The sequence below is a fragment of the Jaculus jaculus genome, chromosome 9 (assembly GCF_020740685.1).
Source record: "Jaculus jaculus isolate mJacJac1 chromosome 9, mJacJac1.mat.Y.cur, whole genome shotgun sequence".
In the NCBI taxonomy this organism is placed as follows: Eukaryota; Metazoa; Chordata; class Mammalia; order Rodentia; family Dipodidae; genus Jaculus; species Jaculus jaculus.
This window is the reverse complement of record NC_059110.1, coordinates 7,173,223-7,199,537: the sequence shown is the minus strand read 5'-3', so window position 1 is coordinate 7,199,537 and position 26,315 is coordinate 7,173,223. Positions and strand designations below refer to the sequence as shown.

The 26,315-nt window shown below is 49.0% G+C and overlaps 1 protein-coding gene and 1 long non-coding RNA gene across 2 annotated transcripts in view; one reads left to right on the top strand and one right to left on the bottom strand.

Annotated features, from left to right (window-relative positions):
• The window catches only part of Slc22a2 (solute carrier family 22 member 2), a 36,384-nt gene extending 29,214 nt beyond the window's left edge, over positions 1 to 7,170 (bottom strand). The window contains exons 1-2 of the mRNA XM_045157932.1: positions 6,442 to 7,170; positions 4,767 to 4,870 (exon numbers count right to left, since the gene is read on the bottom strand). Coding sequence (XP_045013867.1) covers positions 4,767 to 4,870; positions 6,442 to 6,846 — 509 coding nt within the window. The 5' untranslated portion in view covers positions 6,847 to 7,170. The remainder of the gene's footprint in view (positions 1 to 4,766; positions 4,871 to 6,441) is intronic.
• On the top strand, positions 4,853 to 7,707 carry LOC123463328. The gene is made up of 4 exons (XR_006638879.1): positions 4,853 to 5,044; positions 5,305 to 5,364; positions 6,433 to 6,784; positions 7,244 to 7,707. It is a non-coding gene; the product is annotated as an uncharacterized LOC123463328 (long non-coding RNA).
• Positions 7,708 to 26,315: the final 18,608 nt, after the last annotated feature.

The following is a 26,315-nucleotide window of genomic DNA, read 5'->3' as shown; positions in this document are numbered from 1 at the left end:
CTTATGTGGGTCCTGGAGAATCAAACCGGGATCCTTTGGCTTTGCAGTCAAACACCTTAACTGCTAAGCCATCTCTCCAGCCCATCTTTCCACCTTTTTTTGAGACAGGATCTTTCTCTGTTCTTGTTTGCAAGCTTTCAGATTCTCCTGTCTTCACCTCCCAAATGCCTTAAGTGTGTTGGGATTATAGACGTGTGCCACTTTGTAGCCAGCTTTACGTGGGTGATAGGAGGACTGAACTCTGACCAGCAGGCTTGCAAGCAAGTACTTTTAATTACTGAGCTATCTCCCAGCTTCTTACTGGGAGCATTCGAACGGGCACCTAATTCACCGTGAGTCAATCCTTTTTGAAAATTTCATAGAAAACAGTGCATCTAATGTTTGTCTAGCAACTTAATGGGAATGAATGCTTGTTTAGGGTTGTTTATTCCAATGGTGGCTGAGCATTTTCTTATTTCTCATTTCTTATTTACTGGCAACTGGGCTCTACTGACTTTTTCAAATACTAACAAACCCCATTTGAAAATAATCCACAGCACCATTAATGATTATTCTAGGATGTTAATGTGTTAAGTCTGAAACTTAAAGTTCAAGCTGCCTCATTGGTCATTGATAGAAATGACTAAACTTAAAACTGCTTCGATCAGGTCCTTTCCCATTCTCCATCAGTGCCCCACCTCAGTGTAATACATAACCTCTGGGCCTTAAGTTCAAAACCTGCCTAAGCAATAGCTCACTCCAGCTTTAGTCTGTCTTCCCACTCTCATATCATCAGCCTTTTCCTCAGAATTTCTAATCAACTTTTGCTCAAGTGGTAATTTCTCCCCATCGCTGATTAAAGCACGTGATAAAATGTTACTGTGATGTTCCTATAGATGGACAAAGTCTTGGTGGGGGGAGAGGGAAGATTCAGTATTTGAGACTCTAGGCAAGGAAACCAAGTCCATGAGGCTTAACTGTAGAATGTTTTCCAATGAATGATCTGAAGCCTTTTAAGCAAAGTAAGAGGTTGAGGAGATAGCTCCTAACAGCACTTGCTGTGCAAGCATGAAGATTTCCATTCACTCCCCAACAACCACATAAAAGCCAGGGATGGGCTGGAGAGATAGTTCAAGGGTTAAGGCACTTTCCTGCAAAGCCTAATGATCCCAGTTTGATTCCCCCGTGCCCATGTAAAGCCAGATGCACAAAGTGGCACATACATCTGGAATTTGCTTGCAGTGGCTGGAGGCCCTGGTGTGCTCATTCTCTCTCTCTCTCTTTCTCTGCAAATGAATAAAAATAAATGTATCTGGAGTTCGATTGCAATGGCTGAGGCCCTGGTGCACCAATTCGCTCCTTCTCTAATAAAATAAAATAAAAAATAAATTTAAAAAAGTCACACACAATTAAGCAAGTTACATTTAAACAAATATAACATGCAAAACACATCACTTTCTAATTAGGTTACTATATTTGACCATCTATGCTTTGCAAGGTTATTGGCACACACTGTATCTGTGATAGGCAAATGCTATTTTCTAGCCTTCTCTCTCCAATGGCCCCACTTTGGTCGCTTGAACTGGACCATGACCCCTGCAGGGAGCAGGAGTTAAACATCTGCAGGCCACTGAGTGGCGCGTGCTCGTCCTTAGAAGAGCAGCAGCAGCTTGGGACTGATGAGGGTGGCTTTCTTGCGAAGTCAGGGCTACTCACAAGCCCTTCTTGGGCAGCTATGAGGAAGTAAATTAGAACCCTTATAAATGAATTATTTTCAAATTCTATAATGCCTTCCTTTTGTAAAACTTCTCCTGGAAAAGTTGACTTGCTGTAAGACTTGTTACAGTTCTCTTACCCTTCCCTTCCCTTCCCTTCCCTTCCCTTTCCTTTCCTTTCCTTTCCTTTCCTTTCCTTTCCTTTCCTTTCCTTTCCTTTCCTTTCCTTTCCTTTCCTTTCCTTTCCTTTCCTTTCCTTTCCTTTCCTTTCCTTTCCTTTCCTTTCCTTTCCTTTCCTTTCCTTTGCCTTTCCCTCCCCTCCCCTCTCCCTCCCCTCCTCTCCCCTCCCCTCCCCTCCCCTCCCCTCCCCTCCCTTCCCCTCCCCTCCCCTCCCCTCCTTTCTCTTCCCTCCCCTCCCCTACTTTTCTTCCTTCATTCCCTCCCTTTTCTCTCTCTCCTTCCTAGCATTCTCTTCTTCTTCTTCTTTTTTTTTTTTTTGGTTTTCGAGGTAGGGTCTCACTCTAGCCCAGGCTGACCTGGAACTCATTATGCAGTCTCAAGATGGCCTCGAGCTCACGGCGGTCCTCCTCCCTCTGCCTCCCGAGTGCTGGGGTCAAAGACGTGCCCCCACGCGCGGCTCTTCTCTCACCTCTCCCCTCCCTTTCTTCCTCCCTTTCCTGCTTCTCCATATTCTCACTTACATAGTTTTCATACTGTGCTGGTTTTCTTCTAAAACTCACCATAATCTGATGTTAGGGCATATTTTTAAATCTCTTCATGAAAGAAAACATTTTATTTAATCTTGAGTTCATGTGTAGATAAAAGGGGTTTCCATGAGATGCTTGCTCTATTGTATAAAATTGAAACTTGTTGACATTAAATATGCAGAAGCTAAAACATGGGTTTTTTAAAGTCCTGTGTGTGGGGTTGTCTTACTGCTCTGGTCAGCCTTTGCCTTCTTGTGTGTGCATATGGAGAGGGAAGGAGAGAGAGAGAGAGAGAGAGAGAGAGAGAGAGAAGGAGAGAGAGAGAGAGAACAGAAGGGGCAATGACTAATAAAACCCTAGAAAGTAACACAACTGCGAGCCGCTTAAAAGAAACACATGCATGTCTCCAGCTTTCTGCAGAGCAATAGTGAGTAAGAGCTTTCCAGGCTCGGAACGAACGGTGAGGTCATGGAAGAGGAGGCGTAAGGAGGAGGGTAATTGACAGGATTATAACTCAGGAATGTGCTGTCAGGGGGGGACTAGAGCTGGCCCCACTCTTTCAGTGGGATGATAATAATGAACTCATTTCACCGGCCCACCAGGGAATGCTGTCACCGATGTCAAGGCTTCCCAGAGAGCTGGGTGTCAGTGTCCAGTCATAGCGCAGGAGGGAACCAGGGGACAGATGCAGTGAGGGGCAGCTGCCTGGCCAGCGGCCCGGGAGCGAGGCCAGACCTTGGACCTCCTTGTTAATGTGTCTGTCTTGACCTCATAGGTCGCCTCCAAACAGCCACCCTCAGATCCGGGCAGTAACAATGAAAGCAGATGACCTCCCCCTCGCCTCACAGCCTCCCACAGCTAGCCCCAGGTAGGGCCTCCACAGGGCGTTGCAGACGTGTTATGACGGAAAGTGCCGCCCGCTGGCCCCGGGCCTCCTCCTCCCCCTCCATCCTTCCTCCCGCCTGCTGCCAGGTGGGCCCCGGGCCCTTGTAAAGAAAATCGTTATGTCTTTATGGATCTTTGACTTGTTGATGATTTAAAAATATATTTCTGTTTATTATTTGAGAGAGAGAAGACAGGGAAAGAGGCAGATAGAGAGAAAGAGAGAGGGAGAGGGAGAATGGACGTGCTGGGGCCTCCTGCCACTGCAAATGAACTCCAGAGGCATGTGTCACTTTTGGCATCTGGCTTTATGTGGGTACTGGGGACTCAAACCTGAGCTGTTAGGCTTTATAAGCAAGTGCCTCTAACTGCTGAGCCATCTCCTTAGCCTTGTTTATGATTTTTAGTCCAGCCTGATGTATAATCAGAGAAAACAATCTCCTTACATATAGTATTACACTCTCAGCTCTAGGTTATATAATATATATGTATGTAGTTAGGGGATCAGTCAGCAGAATGTATTTGACATTTATTTCAGTGTTCTATATACACCTATATTGCACACAAATGTATGGCATATGTAACTACACAGAGTTTTGTATCATTATATTACTAGGTGGCAGACAGTTAAAGAGAATGGTACCATGCAAGTGGCTGAGTTTGGTGGGTGGCTCATGGAAAATGATCTATGCAGTGGACATTATCAACACTGCATCACTGACCCTGATGGCCTGCTTAGCTAAGTGCCTCCAACGTTCCACACTCCTTTTCCTTGTGATACTATGTAATGGTCATTAACAGAGCAAAGATACATGTTAGAATGAACTTTCTGCACAGCAAGTAGGGTTCCAAAATGTGGGAGAATGAGAGCCAGCGGATAGCTTGGTCAGGACAGAGACAGAACATGGAGGCACAGGCCGAAGGCTCTTTTGAGAGAGTCATTTACTGAAGGAAGCCCTGTCTCACCTCTCTGATTAAACTCATGTGTCCTGAGTTCCATACACTTAGCACTGTCTGGCTCCAGGGATCAAATGGGCAGTGGGTAGATTCCATACTGGACCTGACGTGGTTAGCCTCTGGCATATGAGAATCAGTAGTGGCTAGATAGATCTCACAGGATCCGAAGGTTCATGACCATGGAGCAGGGGCACCAAGGTCAAATCATAAACTGGGAAAGGGGATTAAATCATCTGTTACTGTCCCTGCTACTCTGACTGTTGGATAGCCCACAAGAAAACACTTCTGGTCAGTGTTGAAACATCCTTTTATGGCCCCCAGAGACTTTGAAAATTAAAAAAAAAAAGACTCAATTTTATCAAAGCAGCAGATAGAAGCTAAACTTAAAATACAACCTACATTAAAGTAAGAGGTAATAAGTGGTCCACGTGTTGGGGAAATGAAAGGTTTAGGCAGGACAGGGGAAGTCAAGTGTTGCCTGTGGAGTGATTTACGCCTCCCCCCAACACACAGATGCTTCACCTACCTGTCTGCTAGGTAGCCAATGCCCACAGCGCCGATAAAAAACCCTACATTCACTACCGACTGAAACAGGTCCAGCATCCAGGAGTCAGCACACACTAGGTTAAACTGTCCAGACGTGGGGTGTGTTCCAAGCCAGGAGAGAGAGAGAGAGAGAGAGAGAGGGAGGGAGGGAGAGCAAGATGCTGTTAGAATCCTCTTAGAACAACTCGGTCCAGAAACTTCTGAATATTCTTTAACTGGGAGCTCCAGGGGTATGATGAGCTCATGTAAGCCATTTTGGTGAGTATCCTTGAAATGAATTCATGGGGCTGAGTGGTAATAACCCGACTGTTTCTTGGCTAGATTACTTTTCTTTCTTTCTTTTTTTAGATTACTTTTCTTTATGGTACCAACAGATTTGCCCTGAAATCTACCCACAGTTTGTTGTCATTTGGCAAAACTAAAGCATTGGCTATATTAGCTGAAAATGGGCAGTCGCTTGACTTCTAGACAAATCCATCCTTTCCCTTCTAATCTTTTTAATATTTATTGATTTGCAGAGAGCGAGGGCGAGTGAGTGAGTTGGCATGCACCAGGACCTCTATCGCATCTGACTTCCTGTAGGTATTGGGGAATTGAACCCAGGTCGTTAGGCTTTGTAGGCAAGCATTTTAACTGCTTAGCCATCTCTCCAGCCCATTTCTAGTTTTAATACACAAAGGGAAGTAGATACACACACATCCATGGGGACAGTAGCCTTTGAAGAACATCTCTTACTGTCTTTTTAAACAGTGTGGTGTGTGTGTGGGGGGGGGCGGCAGGTGCCAGTCGGAAAGTCAGAAGATCAGACCAGCTTCGAGCCCTAACTTCTGTTACTCATTCTGCGGCTTGGGGCAACACTGCTCCCAGCCTCGGATTCTACACCCCCCTAGGACAGGACGCGATGAGCCGCTCTGCGGAGCCACTTAGAGGCATGGCTTCATGAGCTCTGCCGTAACAGGGCTCAGCTGTCAGGTCCTCCAGCCACCGCGTCTCCACTTCCAAACCCGGCTGTCATCCCTCGGCCCAAGCAGTCCTTCTTCTACCCTAAGCTGCTCAACTGGCTTTCTCTGAAGATTCCACAGAGGGTCTCCGTGTTCCCTTTTCTCTTGTTGGGATGTGGCTTCATGGTTAGATCTTCCAGGAACGGTGCTTTTTCATAAAAATAATGGTGCCATACTGTATTCCCCCCTCACCCCAAATGGTCTCCTATATAGACACTTAGGCAACACTAAAGAAAAACAGATAGCTATGGAGGGGGACAAATCATACATGTTAGTAGAGCACATTTCAAGGGAAGGCCAGGTCCCCTCTCTCTGGTGATAGAATGGAGGGAACACCGTCTTCTGGCCAATGAGGAGAATATTGGCACCAATCTCCTTTCTGGCGTCGCTTCCAGGTATCCTGATGTCTTTTACTTGTTTCTTACCAGTGAGACTTACGTCAACTAGAATCATTATTGTCAGAATTTGAGAAAATATGCATGAACTACCCTGGAAAAATGAGAGGTCTTTGTTTTCACTTGGACTCTAGGATTTCATAAGCCCATGGGTCCAAAGAACATGTCTGGGCAGAATAAGAGCCAGACAGCCCTAAGTTCTTCCTGGTGAAAAACTCAATTATTTGCCTTTTTCATTTTGATTCATCAGCTCACTTACCTCGGTGACGATGGAGGAGCCAGGCGTGTCGTACACCCAGCCGTGCTGACAGGGCACCAGCGGCAGGTGGCTCCTGTCGGTGGCCAGGCTGGACAGCGGGTCCACGCAGTCGAGGGCGCTCTGGTTCCAGTCCACCTCGTACTGCCGGCACTGGCGCAGGAAGGCATCGTCCCCCGGGCCGGGCACCGTGTAGTTCAGCTCCTCTGCCAGGCTCCAGCCGCATCGCTGGCTCAGCTCGGCCACCCCGGGGCTCCGGCAGCGGTGGTCGGGGGTGAACCCCAGGAAGACGATGCCCACGTAGATGGGGGTGAAAGCAGTGGAGAGCAGAGCCAGGAGGAAAAAGGTTTGCTTCTGGAAAAAGTGGCATTCACCTATGTGCTCTAGAATGTCATCCACGGTTGGCATGGTTCCCCGTGCGGGTCCAAGTGCTTCTGAGAGAGAGAGAGGTGGCTGGGCCCAGGTCTGGACCAAGAGTCAAAGGGTGTGAGCTGTTTGTTCTAGAAAGGGACCAGTCTTTGGGTCAGACTTTCCTTGGGCCGGCCAAAGGCAAACTGCACCTCTGCAGCAAAGGGAGATCCCGCTGCTACCCGGAAATGCCCAAAACAGGCCCTGGGGTGCAATGTGATGTTTATTGTAACCTCATTCTCTATGAGTTTGTCTCTCCCTCACAGCAGCAACACAAACAATCCCTTCTCTGTATCCCACGGGGAGAAATCCTAGTCCTTCCACACACCGCAGCCGGTTAATCGTTAGCACAACTCAGTGGCCAAGAAATTAATATATTCTTATCTCGACCCCACAGGTGGCCTTCCCTGTGAGGTGTGACAGAGAGGGCACACACACTTGCCTCATGTGCCCGCCCAATGCGATGTGCGCCTCGGTCTCAGGTCAGAAATCCGGTCCAGCCCTAAGTGCCTTGCAGATCCTCACCCTGGATCCCTCTGCAAACAATGCCTGCTGGGACTGCCTGCTTTGATTCCCCTCCAATTTATCATTCTGCTTTTTCAGCATCTTCACGCCAATCTGGTATTCTTGTCTTTCAGCCTGGACGTGTCTGTCCTTCCGCTTCATCTGTTTGTAAGGAAAGCATAATATGTTCTCCAGATCTGAGTCTAGAGGTGGGCTTCTCAAATGCCCTCTTGCCTCCCTGGGCAAGAGCGCCACCTCGTTTCTTTCTCTTACGTTTTGGCTCCCTTCTCGTCATCCTCCTAAAGCTTAAACCTGTAATAAAATCTTTCTGAATCTTTAAAAAAAAAAGAAGAGGAAGAACATGTTCTCTTCACACAGTTCAGACACGGACGCAGGAGCGTGTGCTCCCCTGTCACTGGTGGTGGTTGCTTTGTGTGGTTCTGTCTGCAGTTAGGGTTGGAGGTGTCTCCTTAGGGTGCTCATGAGGGCAAGGGAAACATGCAGTCTTTCTTTCATGGTGGATGGAAGGATCCCCAGGACATTGTGGTGCCGCCAAGGTAAGCAGAGAAGGTGACTTGCTGATGTAGTTGTGTGGTGAAATACCATTTTCTCCCTTTTCCCTTCCCTTCCTGTCCTTTCCCTTCCCTTCCCTTCTTCCCTCCCCTCCCCTCCCTCCTCTCCCCTTCCATTCCTTTCCCTCCCTTCCTTTATTCCTTCCTTCCTTTCTCCTGCTTTCCTCTGCGCTTCTCTTGCCACTCCCCTTGTTAAACATTCAGCTCAGGGAATAGCACAGTCCCAGAGCAGTGACCCTTAGCATCTCAAATCTTCCTGCAGCTGCAAGCCCGTCACCAGTGAGTACACGCACAGATACCTTAGACACCAATGAGTACACGCACAGATGCCTCAGATATCAATAAGTACACACACAGATGCCCTGGAAGCCAGTGAATATATGCACAGATGCCTTAGAAACCAGTGAGTACACGCACAGATGCCCTAGATGCCAGTGAGTACATGCGTGGATTCCCTAGACACCAGTGAGTACACGCACGGATGCCCTAGACGCCAGTGAGTACACGCACGGATGCCCTAGACGCCAGTGAGTACACGCACGGATGCCCTAGACGCCAGTGAGTACACGCACGGATGCCCTAGACGCCAGTGAGTACACGCACGGATGCCCTAGACGCCAGTGAGTACACGCAAAGATGCCCTAGACACCAGTGAGTACACGCACGGATGCCCTAGACGCCAGTGAGTACACGCACAGATGCCCTAGACACCAGTGAGTACACGCACGGATGCCCTAGACGCCAGTGAATACACGCACGGATGCCCTAGACACCAGTGAGTACACGCACGGATGCCCTAGACACCAGTGAGTACACGCAAAGATGCCCTAGACACCAGTGAGTACACGCACGGATGCCCTAGACGCCAGTGAGTACACACATGGATGCCCTAGACGCCAGTGAGTACACACAGATGCCCTAGACGCCAGTGAGTACACACAGATGCCCTAGACGCCAGTGAGTACACACAGATGCCCTAGACACCAGTGAGTACACGCACAGATGCCCTAGACACCCGTGAGTACACGCACGGATACCCTAGACACCAGTGAGTACACACATGGATGCCCTAGACACCAGTGAGTACACGCACGGATGCCCTAGACACCAGTGAGTACACGCACGGATGCCCTAGACACCAGTGAGTACACGCACGGATGCCCTAGACACCAGTGAGTACACGCACGGATGCCCTAGACGCCAGTGAGTACACGCACGGATGCCCTAGACGCCAGTGAGTACACGCACGGATGCCCTAGACGCCAGTGAGTACACGCACGGATGCCCTAGACGCCAGTGAGTACACGCACGGATGCCCTAGACGCCAGTGAGTACACGCACGGATGCCCTAGACGCCAGTGAGTACACGCACGGATGCCCTAGACGCCAGTGAGTACACGCACGGATGCCCTAGACGCCAGTGAGTACACGCACGGATGCCCTAGACGCCAGTGAGTACACGCACGGATGCCCTAGACGCCAGTGAGTACACGCACGAATGCCCTAGACACCAGTGAGTACACGCATGGATGCCCTAGACACCAGTGAGTACACGCACGGATGCCCTAGACGCCAGTGAGTACACACATGGATGCCCTAGACACCAGTGAGTACACGCACGGATGCCCTAGACGCCAGTGAGTACACGCATGGATGCCCTAGACACCCGTGAGTACACGCATGGATGCCCTAGACGCCAGTGAGTACACGCACGGATGCCCTAGACACCAGTGAGTACACGCACGGATACCCTAGACACCCGTGAGTACACACATGGATGCCCTAGACACCCGTGAGTACACACATGGATGCCCTAGACACCAGTGAGTACACGCATGGATGCCCTAGACACCAGTGAGTCACGCACGGTTGCCCTAGACACCAGTGAGTACATGCACGGATGCCTTAGACGGCCTAGTTTGGTTCCCAGAGGCATTCTGGTACCTGCGCCAGGCCCCTGCTTCCCCTCTGGTATTCGCTGAGCGAGTGGGTTCAGAGCTGTTTCGGGACTTCTTCGGTGGTAGCCAGAGTCCCGAGTGAATGCATCAGAAGCTGAGTTCTCTGGTATTCACTGGGAAGGTCGTGGGCTAGTGAAAAAGTGGCAACGGTTGTCAAACCTCCCTGCAGTTGACTGCCTCCTACTAGGAAATTCACAAACACTTGCACCTGGGCTTGAGTCATGGCCACCATCCATGTTAGGACGCCAGATCCTCACGCCGCGAGCAAGAGTGCCCCAGGTGAGAGGCGAGGAGAGCACCGCGTGCCAAGGAGATGTTGAAATTCCCCCCGAACTAGAGGAAGTGGTCTGATTAGGTGAAGGCAAGAGCTCGGATGGCTTACAGACTTTGGTTTCAACAGTCATTTGACACCTTTTCCACCAGATATCAACACAGGAGCGAAGCCCAGGGCAGGAGGGCTGTAAACTCAGTGTCATTAGCTGGGCGTGGTGGCTCACGCCTTTAATCTCAGCACTCGGGAGACAGAGGTAGGAGACTCGCTGTGAGTTTGAGGCCAGCCCGAGACTATGTAGTGAATTTCAGGTCAGCCTGAGCTAGAGTAAGACCCTACCTTGAAAAAACACAAAAAATTTAAAAAATTAATCACTCACTCAAACCAGTGTTATTTGGTGACAGACTGGTGGACAACATGGCCACACAGGCAGACAGCAGCTCCAGGAAGAAGCCTCAGTTGGGGTCGTAGCTCAGGGCTTGCACCCTCCATCTAGACAACTTCAATTCTCACCTCTTTATGTGTGGGATACTTACATATTCAGATGCGTCACCCATGGGTAATCTGATCCATTGCTGATCATTTAATCTAAATAGGTCATTTATTGTGATTGATGTTGGAAATCTTCCTCAGTCTTTTATCAGGTTCTTCTGTAATGTATATAAACATCATCCCCAGGTTTCTGGTTTTTGGCTTGGCACTATGGGAGATGGTCAGTCGCGCGTGCTAAGATTTACTGGAGGCCAGTCAGTCAGGGGGGCATGCTTGAAGAGATGGGACCACTCATCTATTTAGACACTTAAGGGACAAAGGGACAGCAAAGCAAAGAGAGGAGGCTTGGGGTCATTGGTCATGCAGGACAGTTGCATGTGTACAGATGCACACATGTGAAGGTCAGGGGACCACAGGACATCACTCCTCACTTCTGCCTGGTTTGAAACAGGGTCTCGTGTTTGCCACTACAGATGCCAGACTAGCCGGTCCATGAGCTTTGGAATTCTTCCAGCTCTGCCTTTCATTGCCGTGGGCGTGATGGGATTACAGACATGTGTGCTGCTTGTGTCCGGCTGTACAGGCTTTTGGGGATCAAAACTCACGTCATCAGGCTTGTGCAGAAAGTGCCTTTAACCACTGAGCCCCTCCTCAGCCCATGTATGTTAACCGATGATGTCGGGTATCTTGGGGTCAGTGTGACCCCTTTAGCTGTGAAGTCAACTGGACACAGATAGAGGCTGTCCTTGCCACAGTGGGCAGTGCTGAGGGCACCAGGCCGAGGACCCGGAGGGAGATCAGTCTAGCCTGGCCCTCATGTGTCCATGGCACCGGGCAAGCTCCTCATTTCTGAGATAAACGGGTGATTGTATTAAGTCAGAGCTGATGCATTGCATGCGACCACAAGACTATTCAGTGGGTCCGTGTGCGGTCAGCGTTGCTCGGGGCGACACTGCACCCCCTCTCCCTTCCTCCCCCTTTGCCTTTTTTTTTTTTTTTTTTTTTTTTGCTTGTTTGGAGGCAAAATCTAGCTCTAACCTAGGATGACCTGGAACTCACTCTGTAGCCCAGGCTGGCCTCAACCCTCCAACCTCAGCCTCCTGAGGGCTGAGGTTCATGGTATTATCACCGTGTCTGGCTTCTTTCTGCTAATCCCTCTCTCTCTCTGTCTACATTCCATGACATATGTATGGGAATTTAGGTTTCTGTCCTCACCTTCCACCCTGTTCCAGACAAAGTCTCTTTGTGTGCTATTGCATAAGCCAAAGGATCAGCTGGGCAATGAGCGTGCAGAGATTTTCCCATCTCCGTTTCCCATCTCATCGCAGGAGCACTGGGCTGTTGTAGATGCTCACTGCTGTGTCTAGCTGTAGGAAGTTTCTGGAGATCCAAACGGAGGCCTCACACTTGCTCAGTAAGTACTTTATTCCCTGAGCCATCTCCCCAGCCCTCTGCTATTGTCTTTAAAGTACTTTGTAAAAAGGGGAACTAGAATTAAAAACCACAGAAGTTATAGCCATCAGGCTGGGAGAGAACTCACTGTGTAAAGTGCTTGCTACGCAAGCGTGAAAGACCCGAGTTTAGGCCCCGGCCCCTGTGTGAAAGTCAGGTGTAGTGGCGCATGCTCACCATCCCTGTGCTGGGGACACAGATGGCGGGGGGGGGGGGTCTCTCTGGCTGGCTAACTGAGCTCAGTCAGTGAGCTGGAGGTTAGCAAGAGCTCCTATTTCAAAAAACAGAGTGGAGCGTGACTGAGAAAGACACCTGACGTTGACCACTGTGCACATACATGTATGTGCCCACACATACACGTGTGCATACCACACATATGTACACATGCAAAATTATATCGATAAATGAACTATCTGTGGCTTCCTGAATTTCAAAAAATATTTTTTATTTACTTGCAAGGAGAGAAAGAGAGAGAATGGGGTGTACCAGGGCCTCTAGCTGCTGCAAGCAAACTCCAGACACATGTGCCACCTTTTGCATCTGGCTTTACATGAGTACTGGGGAATTGAACCCAGGTTGTTAGGCTTTTCAGGCAAGCATTTTAACCACTGAGCCATTTCCCCCAGCCTTGGGTTTCCTGGTTTTTATGCCACTACTAACATCTTGGTCTAGCATTCAGTAGCTTTTTAAAAAATTATTAATTTGACAAGACTTTTCTAAATTTAGCTAGTCCTCTTTATTATTTTTTTAAGAATATTTACTTATTTGAAAGAGGCAGAGAGAGGAGAGAGAATGGGTGCACCCTAGGCTTCCTGCTGACATAAATAAACTCCAGATGCATCTGGCTTCACGTGGGAATTGGGGAATTGAACCCAGGCTGTCAGTCTTGGCAAGCAAGTGCTTTTAGCCACTGAGCCATCTCTTCAGCCTCTCCCTTTATTTACTTATTTATTTTTATAGCTTGACATATTCTGCATGTTGATATCCATGAAGTAGAATTTGCCGGAATGCCATTGGCTCACAGATGTCTGTGGTTTGGGAAGAGAAAGGCTGCAAGGGTAGGGGTGAAGGACCTTTGGTTCCTGGGAGGCTCCAGGGTCAGCTGTGATATGGAGCTATGCAGCGCTTGGGCCAATTGTGGTGACCACCACCAAGTCTCCAGGGGACTTAGAGATGGATCTAACTCCCTGGAAGTTGGCTCACTGAATTCTTTTATTTATTTATTTATTTATTTGAGACAGAGACAGAAAGAAAAAGAGAGGGAGGGAGGGAGAGAGAGAGAGAGAATGGACACACCAGGGCCTCTAGCCACTGCAAAGGAACTCCAGATGCATGTGCTACCATGTGCATCTGGCTTACATGGGACCTGGAGAATAAGAACCTGGGTCCTTAGGCTTTGCAGGCAAGTGCCTTAACCATTGAGGCATCTCTCCAGCCCCTATTGACAATATATATAATGTATTTTTATTATTATCCTCCCCCATTATTTTCTCTTGCTCCTCTTCCTTATCCTCCTCCCTCTGAATTATTCTTCTTCCCATCTAGTCCCTCTTTTATGTTTTTCCCATGTTTCATGTGTGTACGTATGTGTGTGTGTGTGTGTCCCACCAAGTTTAATCAATGTTGCTTGAATGAGCATGGGTGGGGGTTACTTCTCAAAGCACACGCATCTTACCGGTGGCTACACCCCTGGGGAAAATGCCTCTTCTTCCTCGGGGGCCTGTTACAGTAGGGCGTGTTCATGTCCCTTAGGACGACCGCCCGTCAGACTCAGAAGGTGACCACAACTGTGCCACCATGCCTGGCTTAATTAACTTTTTTTACAAGGTTGGACTCTTACATCCCCTCTCCCTTCCCCCCATTCTCCTGAGGGTACTCCTCAGTGTGGTTGTTGGTATTCACAGTGGGATCATGAAGGCTTCAGTCAGTCTCTGGGGTGGGAGTATGCAAAATCAGAGCGCACAGTGACTCTGGCTGCATGGCCTTGTGGTACACACAGTCTAACACTGGTCGTTGTCCATGTCAGTCCACGCACCACATGTGAATGGATGCACATGCTAGACCACCTTCACCGCCCACAGTCCATATCAACCCCGGGGTCATAACAGTGGTGGAAAGGAAAAACCAAAAGAAAAATAAAATAAATGGAATAGCAACTTAAGGCAAAAGGGGTGAGTGGGTGGGTCATGCTTCGAGGGAGATCCACACTCCACTGACACTTCAGAAAAGGCTCAAGGCAAGAATGACACTGCCTCTTAGCTCAATCACTCTATACTCTCTATGACTATGTGGGAAAGAGAAGCCCTGTTTGCTGAAACCACGCCTACTTGGGGAACAAAGATGACCAGATGGGGTAGAAGCTGCAAACCTGAGTGGTCTTTCCCTGGCAGACATGTGCATACGCCATGATGGCGTGGACTAACTAGTAATGAACTCTTTTAAGGTATATATCATTATTCTATAAGGACTATATTATTCTATAAGGCCCGAGACCAAGGGACAGATGGTGGTATCCCAGTATTCAAAGGACACACATGTGGCCTCTGAGATCTCTGCCACAGAGCTCCTGACCACCTTGTGACTTCCTGATTGACATATGCGTCTTTCATTGTCTCTGAGCCTGGTTCCTGGCACAGAATTCTCAGTGCCCTGGGTGGTAGGAGTGTCTTGTGTTCTAATGAGGAAACTTGTGGTGGGTTCTTGGGTAGGGGTGGAAAGCCAGTTGTGATTCCAGCACTTGGAAGGCAGACACAGGAAGGCTTCATGGCCCTAGGGTCCTTCCTTCTACAGGGGACTTTCTGTTAGGAGGTTTTTAAGCATAACCATTGCAATACAGCAAAAACACAAAGACAGAAGATCACTGTTAAGTACCCCCAAGCGTGCACTGAAACTCTGACCTCCAGCACTTCAGGATGTGACCTCACTTAAACACAGGGGTTGATACAGACGGCATTGGATAAGATGAGCTCATGCTGAGGACCGATGTCCTTACCGGAAGAGGAGAAGAATCAGATGGAGGCAGGGACTACGTGGTGTGGCTGCCAGCCAAGGGCAATGGGGAATCCGCAGCCATCACCAGAAGCTGGCAGATGAGAAGGCAGGACCCTCCCTGCAGCTGTGAGAGGTGCTGAGGCCCTGCCAAGTGTGACTTCAGACTGCCGTCTGGCACTGAGGGAGGAGGCGTCTCTGTTGGTTTAAGGCGCCTGGTTGCAGTGCCTCGTTACAGCACCCACAGGGGACTAAAACACCTACTGAAAGGGGGGGTCAGTGGATCCTTAGGAGTTAGTCATGGGTCTCTGTTGTTACTTGAGAAGAAAGGAAGAAAGGAGGGAAGGAAGGGGTCTTTTAAAAATGTATTTGTGGGCTGGAGAGATGGCTTAGCGGTTAAGCGCTTGCCTGTGAAGCCTAAGGACCCTGGTTCGAGGCTCGGTTCCCCAGGTCCCACGTTAGCCAGATGCACAAGGGGGCGCACGTGTCTGGAGTTCGTTTGCAGAGGCTGGAAGCCCTGGCGTGCCCATTCTCTCTCTCTTCCTCCATCTGTCTTTCTCTCTGTGTCTGTCGCTCTCAAATAAATAAATAAATAATTTTAAAAAAATGTATTTGTATGTGTACGCATGTGTGAATGTTCATATGTGTACATGTGCCTGTAGAGTCCAGAGGTCAACCCCAGGTGTCATTTTCAGGAATACCGTGTACTTTTCTGGGGTGTGTGCGTCAAGATTCTTCTGTATTCATACATTCACATTGCTGTGAACAGAATATCTGACCAGAAGCAACTTAGGGAAGGAAAGGGTTTATTTCAGCTTATAGTTCCAGAGGGAGGAGTCCACTGTGGCAGAGGAAGTGTGGCAGCCCGAGGCAGCCGCTCCGTCTCCACATCAGCATGGAGGAAGCAGAGGGGTGAGCAGGACGCGAAGCTGAGTTATAAAACCTTGTAGAAGTCAGCCTCATCTTGCGGGGATGAACTTACAAACCAGGCACAGTTATGGGAGGAAGGGAATTTATTTGAAGCTTACAGATCCAGAGGAAGTTCCCCAATGGGAGAAGAAATTGGCCCCTTTTCACAGATCCAGGCAGGAGAAAAGCCACCACCGAAAGTGAGCAAGGAACTCCAGGCAAAGCTCCTGCACTTTGCACACCTGTTTTATTTTCTTAAAGTTTTAAAAAAAATTCTTTATTTATTTTGAGAGGGTGGGGGAAGAGAGAGAGAGGAAGATAGAGAAAGAATGGGTGCACCAGGGCCTCCAGCCACTGTAAATGAACTCCAAATGTAAGCACCCCCTTGTGCATCTGGTTTATGTGGGTCCTGAGAAATCGAACCTTGGTCCTTAGGCTTTGCAGGCAAGCACCTTAACCACTAAACAAGCTTTCCAGCCCCCTCACTTTGCACATCTTTAGACTGAAATTCCAAATCTACCCCCACAGCTTTGGACTGGGCCCTAGGATCTGCCCACAGTGAGACTTCCTCCAGCCAGGTGGCTGCAGATCTAAATTACAAACTTTAATAAAACTCCCGAATCTACTGGGAAAACCCATTCAAACCACCACAAATCAAAAGGTCTGCCCAAAGGACACACTTCCTCCAGCAAGGCTCCGTCTCCTAAAGGTTTCCCAACTTTCTTGAACAGTGCTTCCACCACTTGGGGATTAAGTATTTAAACACGGGGAAAAGTTTGATTCAAGCCACCAGTTTCTCCTTGGTCTGGAGCTTGCCAACTAGTCTAAACTGGGTAGTGAATGCCAGGGATTCACTTGCTTCCACCTCCCCAGGACTAGGAGTATAAGCACCGCCATACCCAGCAGTCAGCTTTTCTTTTTTTTTTTAATTTTTGTTTCATTTTTATTTATTTGAGTGTGACAGAGAGAGAGAGAGAGAGAGAGAGAGAGAGAAAATGGTGTGCCAGGGCTTCCAGCCACTGCTAACAAACTCCAGACGCGTGCGTCCCCTTGTGCATCTGGCTAACGTGGGTCCTGGGGAATCGAGTCTCGAACCAGGGTCCTTAGGCTTCACAGGCAAGCGCTTAATGGCTAAGCCATCTCTTCAGCCCCAGTCAGCTTTTCTACATGGGTTCTGGGGACTGAACTCAGCTCCTCATACTCGTAAAGTAAGCACCAGATGAGCTATCTTCTCAACCTGTCCTTTCTGACTGGCTCCTTGCCAAAGTTTCCTGGCTCCTGAGTCCCTCTGTTCCTGGGGATGGGGCCTGCCATGGCCGGAACGCTAGGGCAGTTCCCCCACATTCGTACATTGGGCCCACAGGTGTTCCTCAACTTGTGATGAGATTCTATCTTGGGGCACATCCTGGGATGGTAAAGCTTGGTTGTCAACTTGAAGCTCGAGGGTTGCCTTAGCAAATGATTGTGTTAAGGTGTCCAGGGAAGATCAGTGCAATGGGCCAGTGAACTGGGGTTTGAAGGGCATCCCTCAATGTGGTTGGCATCATCCCACAGGCTGGGGCCTGGATGACGGGAAGAAGTTGGAGCAGAGGGAATTTCACACTCTGCTGCTTGGATCCTCAGTGCCCAAGTAGGCACACTCCTTCCTGCCGTCCCTGACGGACACCAGGCTCTATGTCTTTGAAAGAGACTGCACCAGTGACCATCCAGGAGGCTTTTGGGCCTTTGGCCTTGGGCAAGGGCTGCACCATTGGCTTGGTTATGTCTCAGTCAGAATTTTCAGCTTCTTGAACTGAGTGGCTCCTATTTTCCTGGTTCTCCAGCCTTCGGGCAGCCACGGGGAGTACTTTTCGGCACCTGTGAGTTTATAAAACAATACCCTTTCAATGTTGTCTGTGTTCCATGGGCTCTGTTTCATTGGAGATCTCTGAACACACACAATACTCACTATAAGGTGAAAAGATCACAAGTCAAAAAATGCATAGAAAACTCTAATGAACCCTTTGTATAATATAATATAGTAAGTTGGAATCATACGTATTAAGTCAGGGGATGTCTCCATTAAGAGGTGGGACCATCGGAAATCTATTGAGTTCTCAGGACTTCACCTCATGAATGTGATTAGTACCTGTGTAATTGAGGCTCCAGTGAGGATTCCTGTTCTCTGCCATGTGAAGTCACAGCAATAAATAAATAAATAAACAAACAAACAGTATCAGTTATTAAGCCCTCACTGGTTATTGACTCTGAACACCTTGATGTTGGGATTCTCGGGCTCCAGAAGCATAAAAGGCACATGTTATTTTTCCTTTTGAATCACCCAGTGTTGAGTATTCTGTTATAGCAGCAGAAAGCGGACTAACAAGCCTCCATTTCTTTTCACTTTTTGTCCACGTTTTCCACCTCTTTGTTTCTCTGTATTGATATCTGTGTTAAGTTCTTGAGTATGTTTTGAACATTTTCTTAAAAGATTTATTTATTTATTAGCAACAGAGAGAGGGGGAGGGAGAGGGGGAAGGGAGAATGGGTACACCAGGACCTCCGGCCACTGCAAACAAATTCCAGATGCATGCACAATCTTGCGCACCTGGCTTATATGGGGCCTGGAGAATCGAACCTGGGTCCTTAGGCTTCACAGGCAAGTACCTTAACTACTAAGTGGTCTTTCCAGAACTTGAATATGTTTTCAATGCACTGGCTGTCATTTTTTTTTTTTTTGAGTGTTTAGCTTGCCCATGCCATTGTATTTACTGTTTGAACTTATATTTGGATTTGGAACCTTTTCCTTTTTTTTCCTGTATTTTTGCATTCTTGCATTGCATATTCAAAAATACTTCAAAGATGCAAGGACATCTTGTGGGGTGTCATTTTATTCCTCTTTCCCTCCATTTTTGTCCTGGAAACTGCTTTAATTCCCAGGGCACATTGTGTACAAAACGTCAGCACAGGGTTGCCTGTCTCTTGGGGGCTCACAGTGATCCAGGGGCAGCTTGTCCTCAGGCTTGGAAGCTGTGGGCCATCACGTAAAAGACTGCGGGGAAGCCGGGCTTGATGGCACACGCCTTTAATCCTAGCACTTGGGAGGCAGAGGTAGGAGGATCACCGTAAATTCAAGGTACCCTGAGACTGCAGAGTGAATTCCAGGTTAGCCTAGACTAGAGTGAAGCCCTACCTCAAACAACCAAAAATAAATGAAAAAGGACTGTGGGGGAGGGGCTAGGGGTCGAGACCTTCCACCCCAGCGCATCCAGTGTGGCCGCCGTCTTGTGGTACTTCCAGCCCTTAGTTTCTAACATGGGGAAACCTTTCTGTTGTTATATACTGGGGACTGAACCAAGGCCCGTGTGCATGCCAGACAAGTGCCGTACCATGGAGTCACATCCTCAGCCTTGCTTTTGTATTTATTTATTTGCAAGCAGAGAGACACAGAGAGAATGAGTGTGCCAGGGCCTCTGAAAATGAACTCTAGATGCGTGCGCTACTTTGGGCATCTGGCTTTATGTGGGTCCTGGGAAATCAGACCCAGGTTGTTAGGTTTGCAGGGAAGCAGCCTTAACTGCTGAGTCATCTCTCCAGCCTGTTTCCTGTTTTTTGTTTTTTGTTTTCTTGAGGTATGTAGTCTTGCATCTCACTCTCGCCCAGCCTGTCCGAGAATTCACTATGTAGTCTCAGGGTGGTCTTGAACTCTCAGCAATTCTCCTACCTCTGCCTCCCGAGTGCTGGGGTTAAAGGCGTGCACACCTGGCTTCCTTTTCTTTCGAAGGGCACTGTGCAGGCCCCACAGCACAATATTACACATTCTTATTTCCTGCCTCCCACAGTCTGGGGCTTTTGTAAGCTATGTACTTTCTTTCAACACCAAAGGTATTATTTGATGAGTCATTTCTTTGGAAGACATCATGCATATAATTACTAAGGTAGCTTCTCCAAGGCTGATGCTACTGCTGGGGCTTAGGTTATACCCTGAAAGTCTGAATCCGTGCAACGCTCCTTGTATACATTTATTAGAGAATTACCCCCTGTGGTGGCCTGAGTGTAAAATGTTCCTCGCTGACCGGGGTTTGAAGACGTAACCCACAGGTGATGAACCGCTGGGTGGCTGGAGATGGCTCTTGGGGTGTTACAGTCTTTCGCTGGTCTTTTACTCTCTACCTCCCCCTGCTGATGTGATCATGAAACACCAGCTTCCTGCTCAGGTCATGCTTTCCCCACCACCAGGGACTCCACCCTTGGGAACCCCAAGCAGAAATTAGCCTTTTCCTTCCCTAAGTCGCTTCTGGCTGGGTTTTTCACAACAAAAGAAACCGATACATCCCCAAATGTCTTGGGAAACGTTATTCTGCTTGTTTGCTTTTGTTAAAACAGTGCCTTTAAAAAATATTTTATTTATTTATTTGAGAGTGACAGAGAGAGAAAGAGAGAGAGAGAGAGAGAGAGAGAGAGAGAGAGAGAGAGAGAGAGGAGAGAGAGAGAGAGAGAGAGAGAGAGAGAGAGAGAGAGAGAGAGAGAGAGAGAGACAGGGAGGGAATGGACGCACCAGGGCCTCCAGCCTCTGCAAACAAACTCCATACACGTGTGCTGCCTGGAAGCATCTGGCTTTCGTGGGTCCTGAGGAATTGACCCTCAAACTGGGGTCCTTAGGCTTCACAGGCAAGCGCTTAACCACTAAGCCATCTCTCCAGCCCAAAACAGTGCTTTTTTTTTTTAAATATTTTTATTTATTTATTTGAGAGCGACAGACAGAGAGAGAAAGACAGGTAGAGGGAAAGAGAGAGAATGGGCACGCCAGGGCTTCCAGCCACTGCAACCGAACTCCAGACGCGTGCGCCCCCTTGTGCATCTGGCTAACGTGGGACCTGGGGAACCGAGCCTCGAACCGGGGTCCTTAGGCTTCACAGGCAAGCGCTTAACCGCTAAGCCATCTCTCCTTTTAACAACATCTTTTTTTGGGGGTTTGGGTGTTTGAGGTAGGGTCTCACTGTAGCTCAGGATGACCTGGAATTCACTGTTTAGTCTCAGGGTGGCCTTGAACTCACAGCGATCCTCCTACCTCTGCCTCCCGAGTGCTGGGATTAAAGGCGTGCGCCACCACGCCTGGCAACAACATCATTTTGTTAAAGTATGAAAACTATTACTTATACTGAGAATAAATAATTCAAGATACTCTCAAAACAAGGTATTTGGAAGAGAAGTAGCATGCTAAACTCCCTAGAGTGACTGGAGTGCGTGAGTTGCATGCCACCTTGTGGAGATGACATCCTGAGTGGCTGAAACCAGGCTTTCTTAATGTCCACATGCTTAAAATTCAGGGCCAGACATCTCTGTTGCTGGGGACGTTCTGCACATGATAGTGTGTTTTGCAGCACATCTCTGCTCTCTAGTGGATAGATAAGAGCATCCCCTCTTCCCTTTGGCCAAAATGCACTATGTCCCCAGATGAGGAATACTGTTAAAGTCGTCTGAAGAACCAAGCTTTCTTGAGATTTCCACAATGCTCACGGAGTTGATCTGAAGCAATCTGAACCCTTGGTTTAGAGGTAAGAAAGGGCAAGTGATGTGGCTTAGGTGAGGCAGACCCTCCGCGAGCAACCCTGCTGTGTTGCTGCTGGTCAGGGCTTTGTCACAGCACCGAGGAACAGTCACAGCCCCGCTGGCTGCGGTTGGTCAGCTCCTTAGGCCTCTGCAGAGAGTCGCGGGCTCAGACCCATAGAGTGACAGAGTGACGGCTGGTGGAAAACCAAGCTTGTGGCACTTGTGCTGTTTTCTTGGCCTCCAGTTTGCTCATGACCCTGATTTCTAGAGAGATCAGTGACGTTTGTTGAGTTGCTTTGACGTAACCCAAACATGCCTCCCAAGCTCACACTCTCTTTATGGAAACTGTTTCTCTTTCCATCTCCTCATGGAAAGAAAAGAAAAAAGAAATCCCTTGAGCTAGTCCCAGGGAGACTCCCGTGGACTTGGTCATTTCCATGGCATTGGTGATCCGATGCAGTAAATAAATCCAATCCGTACACAATGTCGGTTCCTTTCAGAGCTGGGCGTAGTCTCTAAAAGTTACTTGAAGAAAACATCAGCTTTTATTCCAGACCTTTTCTCCTGGTCAGTACATTCAGAGGACTGAGGGGAAGGAAAATCACGCCACTCCTTTGAAACCCTGTGGTCCTGTGCTGTGCCTCTAAGTGACATGTTGATAAATAGTGAAAAGAGAGAGCAAAAAGTGAATGAAGCCAGGCCTGTTTGGTGGCTAAGAGGCCACCATCTCACAGGTTGCCTAGGGTCACTGAGTAGGTCTATCTTGGATTCTGGCACCTGCTGTCACAGAGGCCAGAAGTTTGTGTCTGGGAAAGACCCCCAGAGCCAGCAAGCAGCCAGTGACATTCAAAGTGCTCAATTTATGTCAGCATGCCAGTGACGAAATTCACAACTCGACGCTTCCTCGGGGCTGCCGAGAGCTGTCTGCTGGGACAGATCCCCACAGCGGCCAGTGCCAGGGGCCGCGGCAGGTGCCTCTCCCTGCCCGTTGTTGTGATGACCGGGGACTCTAGGAGATAACTCAGGAATGCTGCTGACGCCACGGGCCGGCTCAACACCCTGGTCCGCTTACGCTGTGACCAGCATGAGCAAAAGGCCTTCAGCTGCTGCCGCCAGCGAGAGGAAACACGGTTCTTCATGGTGAGTCCCCTCTTCGCAGCCAGAGGCTGTGGGCGCTGCCAGCTTTGTGCAGAATCCAGCAGCGTCCACCGACCACTTGAAGATGGGGTGGAGCCAAAGCCAACCCGCTGGAGCATCTGGTGGCCACACAGAGTTTGGGTCCTGTCTCCGTGTCACTGGGCCGTCTGGATTCTTCCACAGGTGGGTCCTCAAGTAAAGCTGAACACACCCCAAAGTGGTGACTCTGGGAAGGCTGCCCAATCTCTTGGCCCTCACACGCAGTACAGTCAGGTTGCCATGGCAGCTCTGTAGAGCTGGAAGACATTCGACTGTATCTAAAACTCTCCTGGGGCTGGCACCATGGATAAGTGAGGGCCTGGGTTCAATCCCCAGCACCCCCATAAAAAACTGGCATGCTTGTCTATGCCTGTAATTCCAGCCCTGCGGGCACGGGCTGGAGACAGAGTAAAAGATGGGGCTCACTAGTAAGCCAGTCTAAGCAAACAAAGGGGGCTCTGGTTCACTGAGAGACTCTGTCTCAGATGGAAGGGAGACAGAGGAAGACCCCTGATGGCCTCCTCTGGCCCACACCTGCATGTAGCTCAGCATCAAGGGATCCCCATGTGTGGTGGTTTGGTTCAGGTGTCCCCATAAACTCAGGTGTTCTGAATGTTAGGTTCCCAGCTGATGGCGATTGGAAATTAAAGCCTTCTGGAGGCAGTGTGTTGTTGGGGATGGGCTTATGGGTGTTATAGCCAGTGTCCCCTTGCCAGTGTTTGGCACACTCTCTTGTTCCTGTTGTCCACCTTATATTGGCCAGGGGGTGATGTCCACCCTCTGCTCATGCCATCATTTTCCCTGCCATCGTGGAGCTTCCCCTCGTGTCTGTAAGCCAAAATAAACCTCTTTTTCCACAAGCTGCTCTTGGTTGGGTGATTTCTACCAGCAGACTGCAATACCATGGTTCTTGAGAGATGAATCATGGGGCTCCCCGTAGTGTGTGCCGTGACTGCTACCAGGAAAGATGCCAAGCATGCACAAAGAGTGACATTTCCTCCCGAGAACACGGCTGGCGCTTCAAGTCACTTCCCCCTCTCCCAGAACTATAGTAATTCAGATGCCATTACAGGGTCGTCAACTGTGACCAACTGTTTTCCAAATGGTGGAAGAAACCAAAGCCATGCCAACCCATGCAGCCCACAGAAGTCCCAAGAGCACGCATTCTCAGCCACCCTTACACTAAGAGAAGCACGGCCAAACCCGTCTCACAGCTCAGACAGCATGCTGGAAACGTGACAACCAGCACTGCAAAGGTTCACTGTAGTCACACCCCATCCTCAGCAAAGATGGTTTGTCTCTCTTTTCTAACTCTCATGCCTCTAATTATTTTCTCTGATTCTACTGGCCAATAGATTCAACACACTATCAGGTAGAACAGATCTAATAAATGTTGTGGTGATTTGAACTAGGTGTTCCCCATATATTCATGTGAAGACATGAGGTTATTTTTTTAATAATTTAATTTAATTTATTTATATAACAGAGAAAGAGGGAGAGAGAATGGGCACGCCGGGGCCTCCAGCCACTGCAAACAAACTCCAGACGCAGGCGCCCCCTTGTGCATCTGGTTAATGTGGGTCCTGGGGAATCAAACCTGGGTCCATTGGCTTTACAGGCAAATGCCTTAACCACTAAGCCATCCCTTTAGCCCATACTCATGGGTCTCAAATGCTTGGTTCCCATCTGGTGGCAATTTGGGGACTGGATTCTTGCTGGAGGAGGTGTGTTGCTGGGGACAGGCTTATGGGTGTCATAGCCAACGTCCCCTTGCCAGTGTTTGGCACACTCCTGCTGCTATTGTCCGTCTGATGTTGGCCAGGAGGTGACGTCCTCCCTCTGCTCATGCTGTCATTTTCCCTGCCATCATGGAGCTTCCTCTTGAGTCTGGAAGCCAAAATGACCCCTTTCTTCCCCATAAGCTGCTCTTGGTTGGATACTTTGTGCCAGGAATGTGAAGATAGTTACAACAGATGCCCTTCTTTTGTAGTTTAATGGACAAAGAACTATGCTGTCAATATTAAAATACATGGATTTGGGGCTGGAGAGATGGCTTAGCAGTTAAGTGCTTGCCTGTGAAGCCTAAGGACCCTGGTTCGAGGCTCAATTCCCCAGGTCCCACGTTAGCCAGATGCACAAGGGGGCGCACGCATCTGGAGTTCGTTTGCAGAGGCTGGAGGCCCTGGCGCGCCCATTCTCTCCCCCCCCCTCCCTCCCTTCTTTGCTCTGTCTGTCACTCTCAAATAAATAAAAATAAAAAGTACATGGATTTTTTTTTATCATGGTAAGGAGGTGCCTATCAGCTTCTACAGAACGTTTCTCTCAATGTTTGTTGAATTGTATCAATTCCTGGCTATTGCCCAGGCCCCACACACTGAGCTGGTTAACCTCGACTCTTGTTTCTCTCATACACACATGCATCTGTTAGCTCTGCAGCCAATAAATGAAGCTGGACACCTCTCCCCGGCTGGTTTGCACCACCGCAGCCTCCACACTGGGCTGGTGTCGTGATCCTTGCCTGGCCTCCCCACCGCGCTCACGTGCCTCTGGGACCTAGTTCCAACCCAGCAGCAGGGGATGCCACTCCTCCCTGACGTCCTACTTACTCAAGAATAAGACTTGCGAGGCTCAGGTCTCTTTCCCCCCTGCACACCCACCACCACACTCACCCATGCTCTCCTCTTCCTCACTACAGCCCTTCCTCTTTCCTGTCACCTCCAGGCCCCCACAGAACCTCTGTGCTCACAGTCCGCTCGGCTGGAGGGCTTCTCCCTGCCTCATCTCATCCAGCCCTCCTTGCTGGGGCTTATCCTGTGACGCTTTGATTCCTTCAAGCTCATTTCAGGTGGTTCCAATTCCATTTTCAATCTTCCTCTATTCGAATGTAGGGCGTCGAGGGCACGTGCTTGGGTCTTTTGCTCCCTGAGCAGGGAGACCCCTGAGTATTTAATGACTTCATGAGTTAGTCTCCTCTGGGGTAAGACATGCATTCGGTATTTTGAGGTAACATTTGGCTATTTTGTTCTTGTTGTTGTTACTGTTGTTTGTTTTGCAATGCCTGCCCTCTCGTGTGGACATGTAACACACTCCTTGGCTCAAGTCAGAGTGCTGAGCAATTCAAAAACCCTGCACCATGGAGTCAGACTCTCAGATTTTGTTCTAGAGGATTTCAGTGGAGATGAAATGTGATCTGAGCAACAGCATGAGCAAGAGAGACGTCCAGGAGAGTGACCGGGTCTCAGGATCAAGCCAGAGCACTTGCCATTGTGTCAGAGACATGCCCACTGCCAGGAAAGAGACCAGTCCTGCAGGGCAGGCCTGGCAAAGGAGGCTGAGGGAGCTGCTACAGCCTCCAGGAAGGGGCCGGTTTTTCTGAGGAGCCAGGAAGTAGGCCACAGAGATGAATCTATCTATAGATGGACCTGGGATGGACACTCGGCAAGCTAGCAGTGTGGGATCATGACAGATGGCTTCAGAAGAAAAAGTTTCTGCTCTTCTCGTTATTTGAGAAAATGGTCTCCCTATTAAAGAAATCTTCTTTATTTCAGAGAATCCCCCATAGATAGGGAGAGCTCTGCACTCCCACGTCAGGATGGATGCTGCTCTTTACATAAT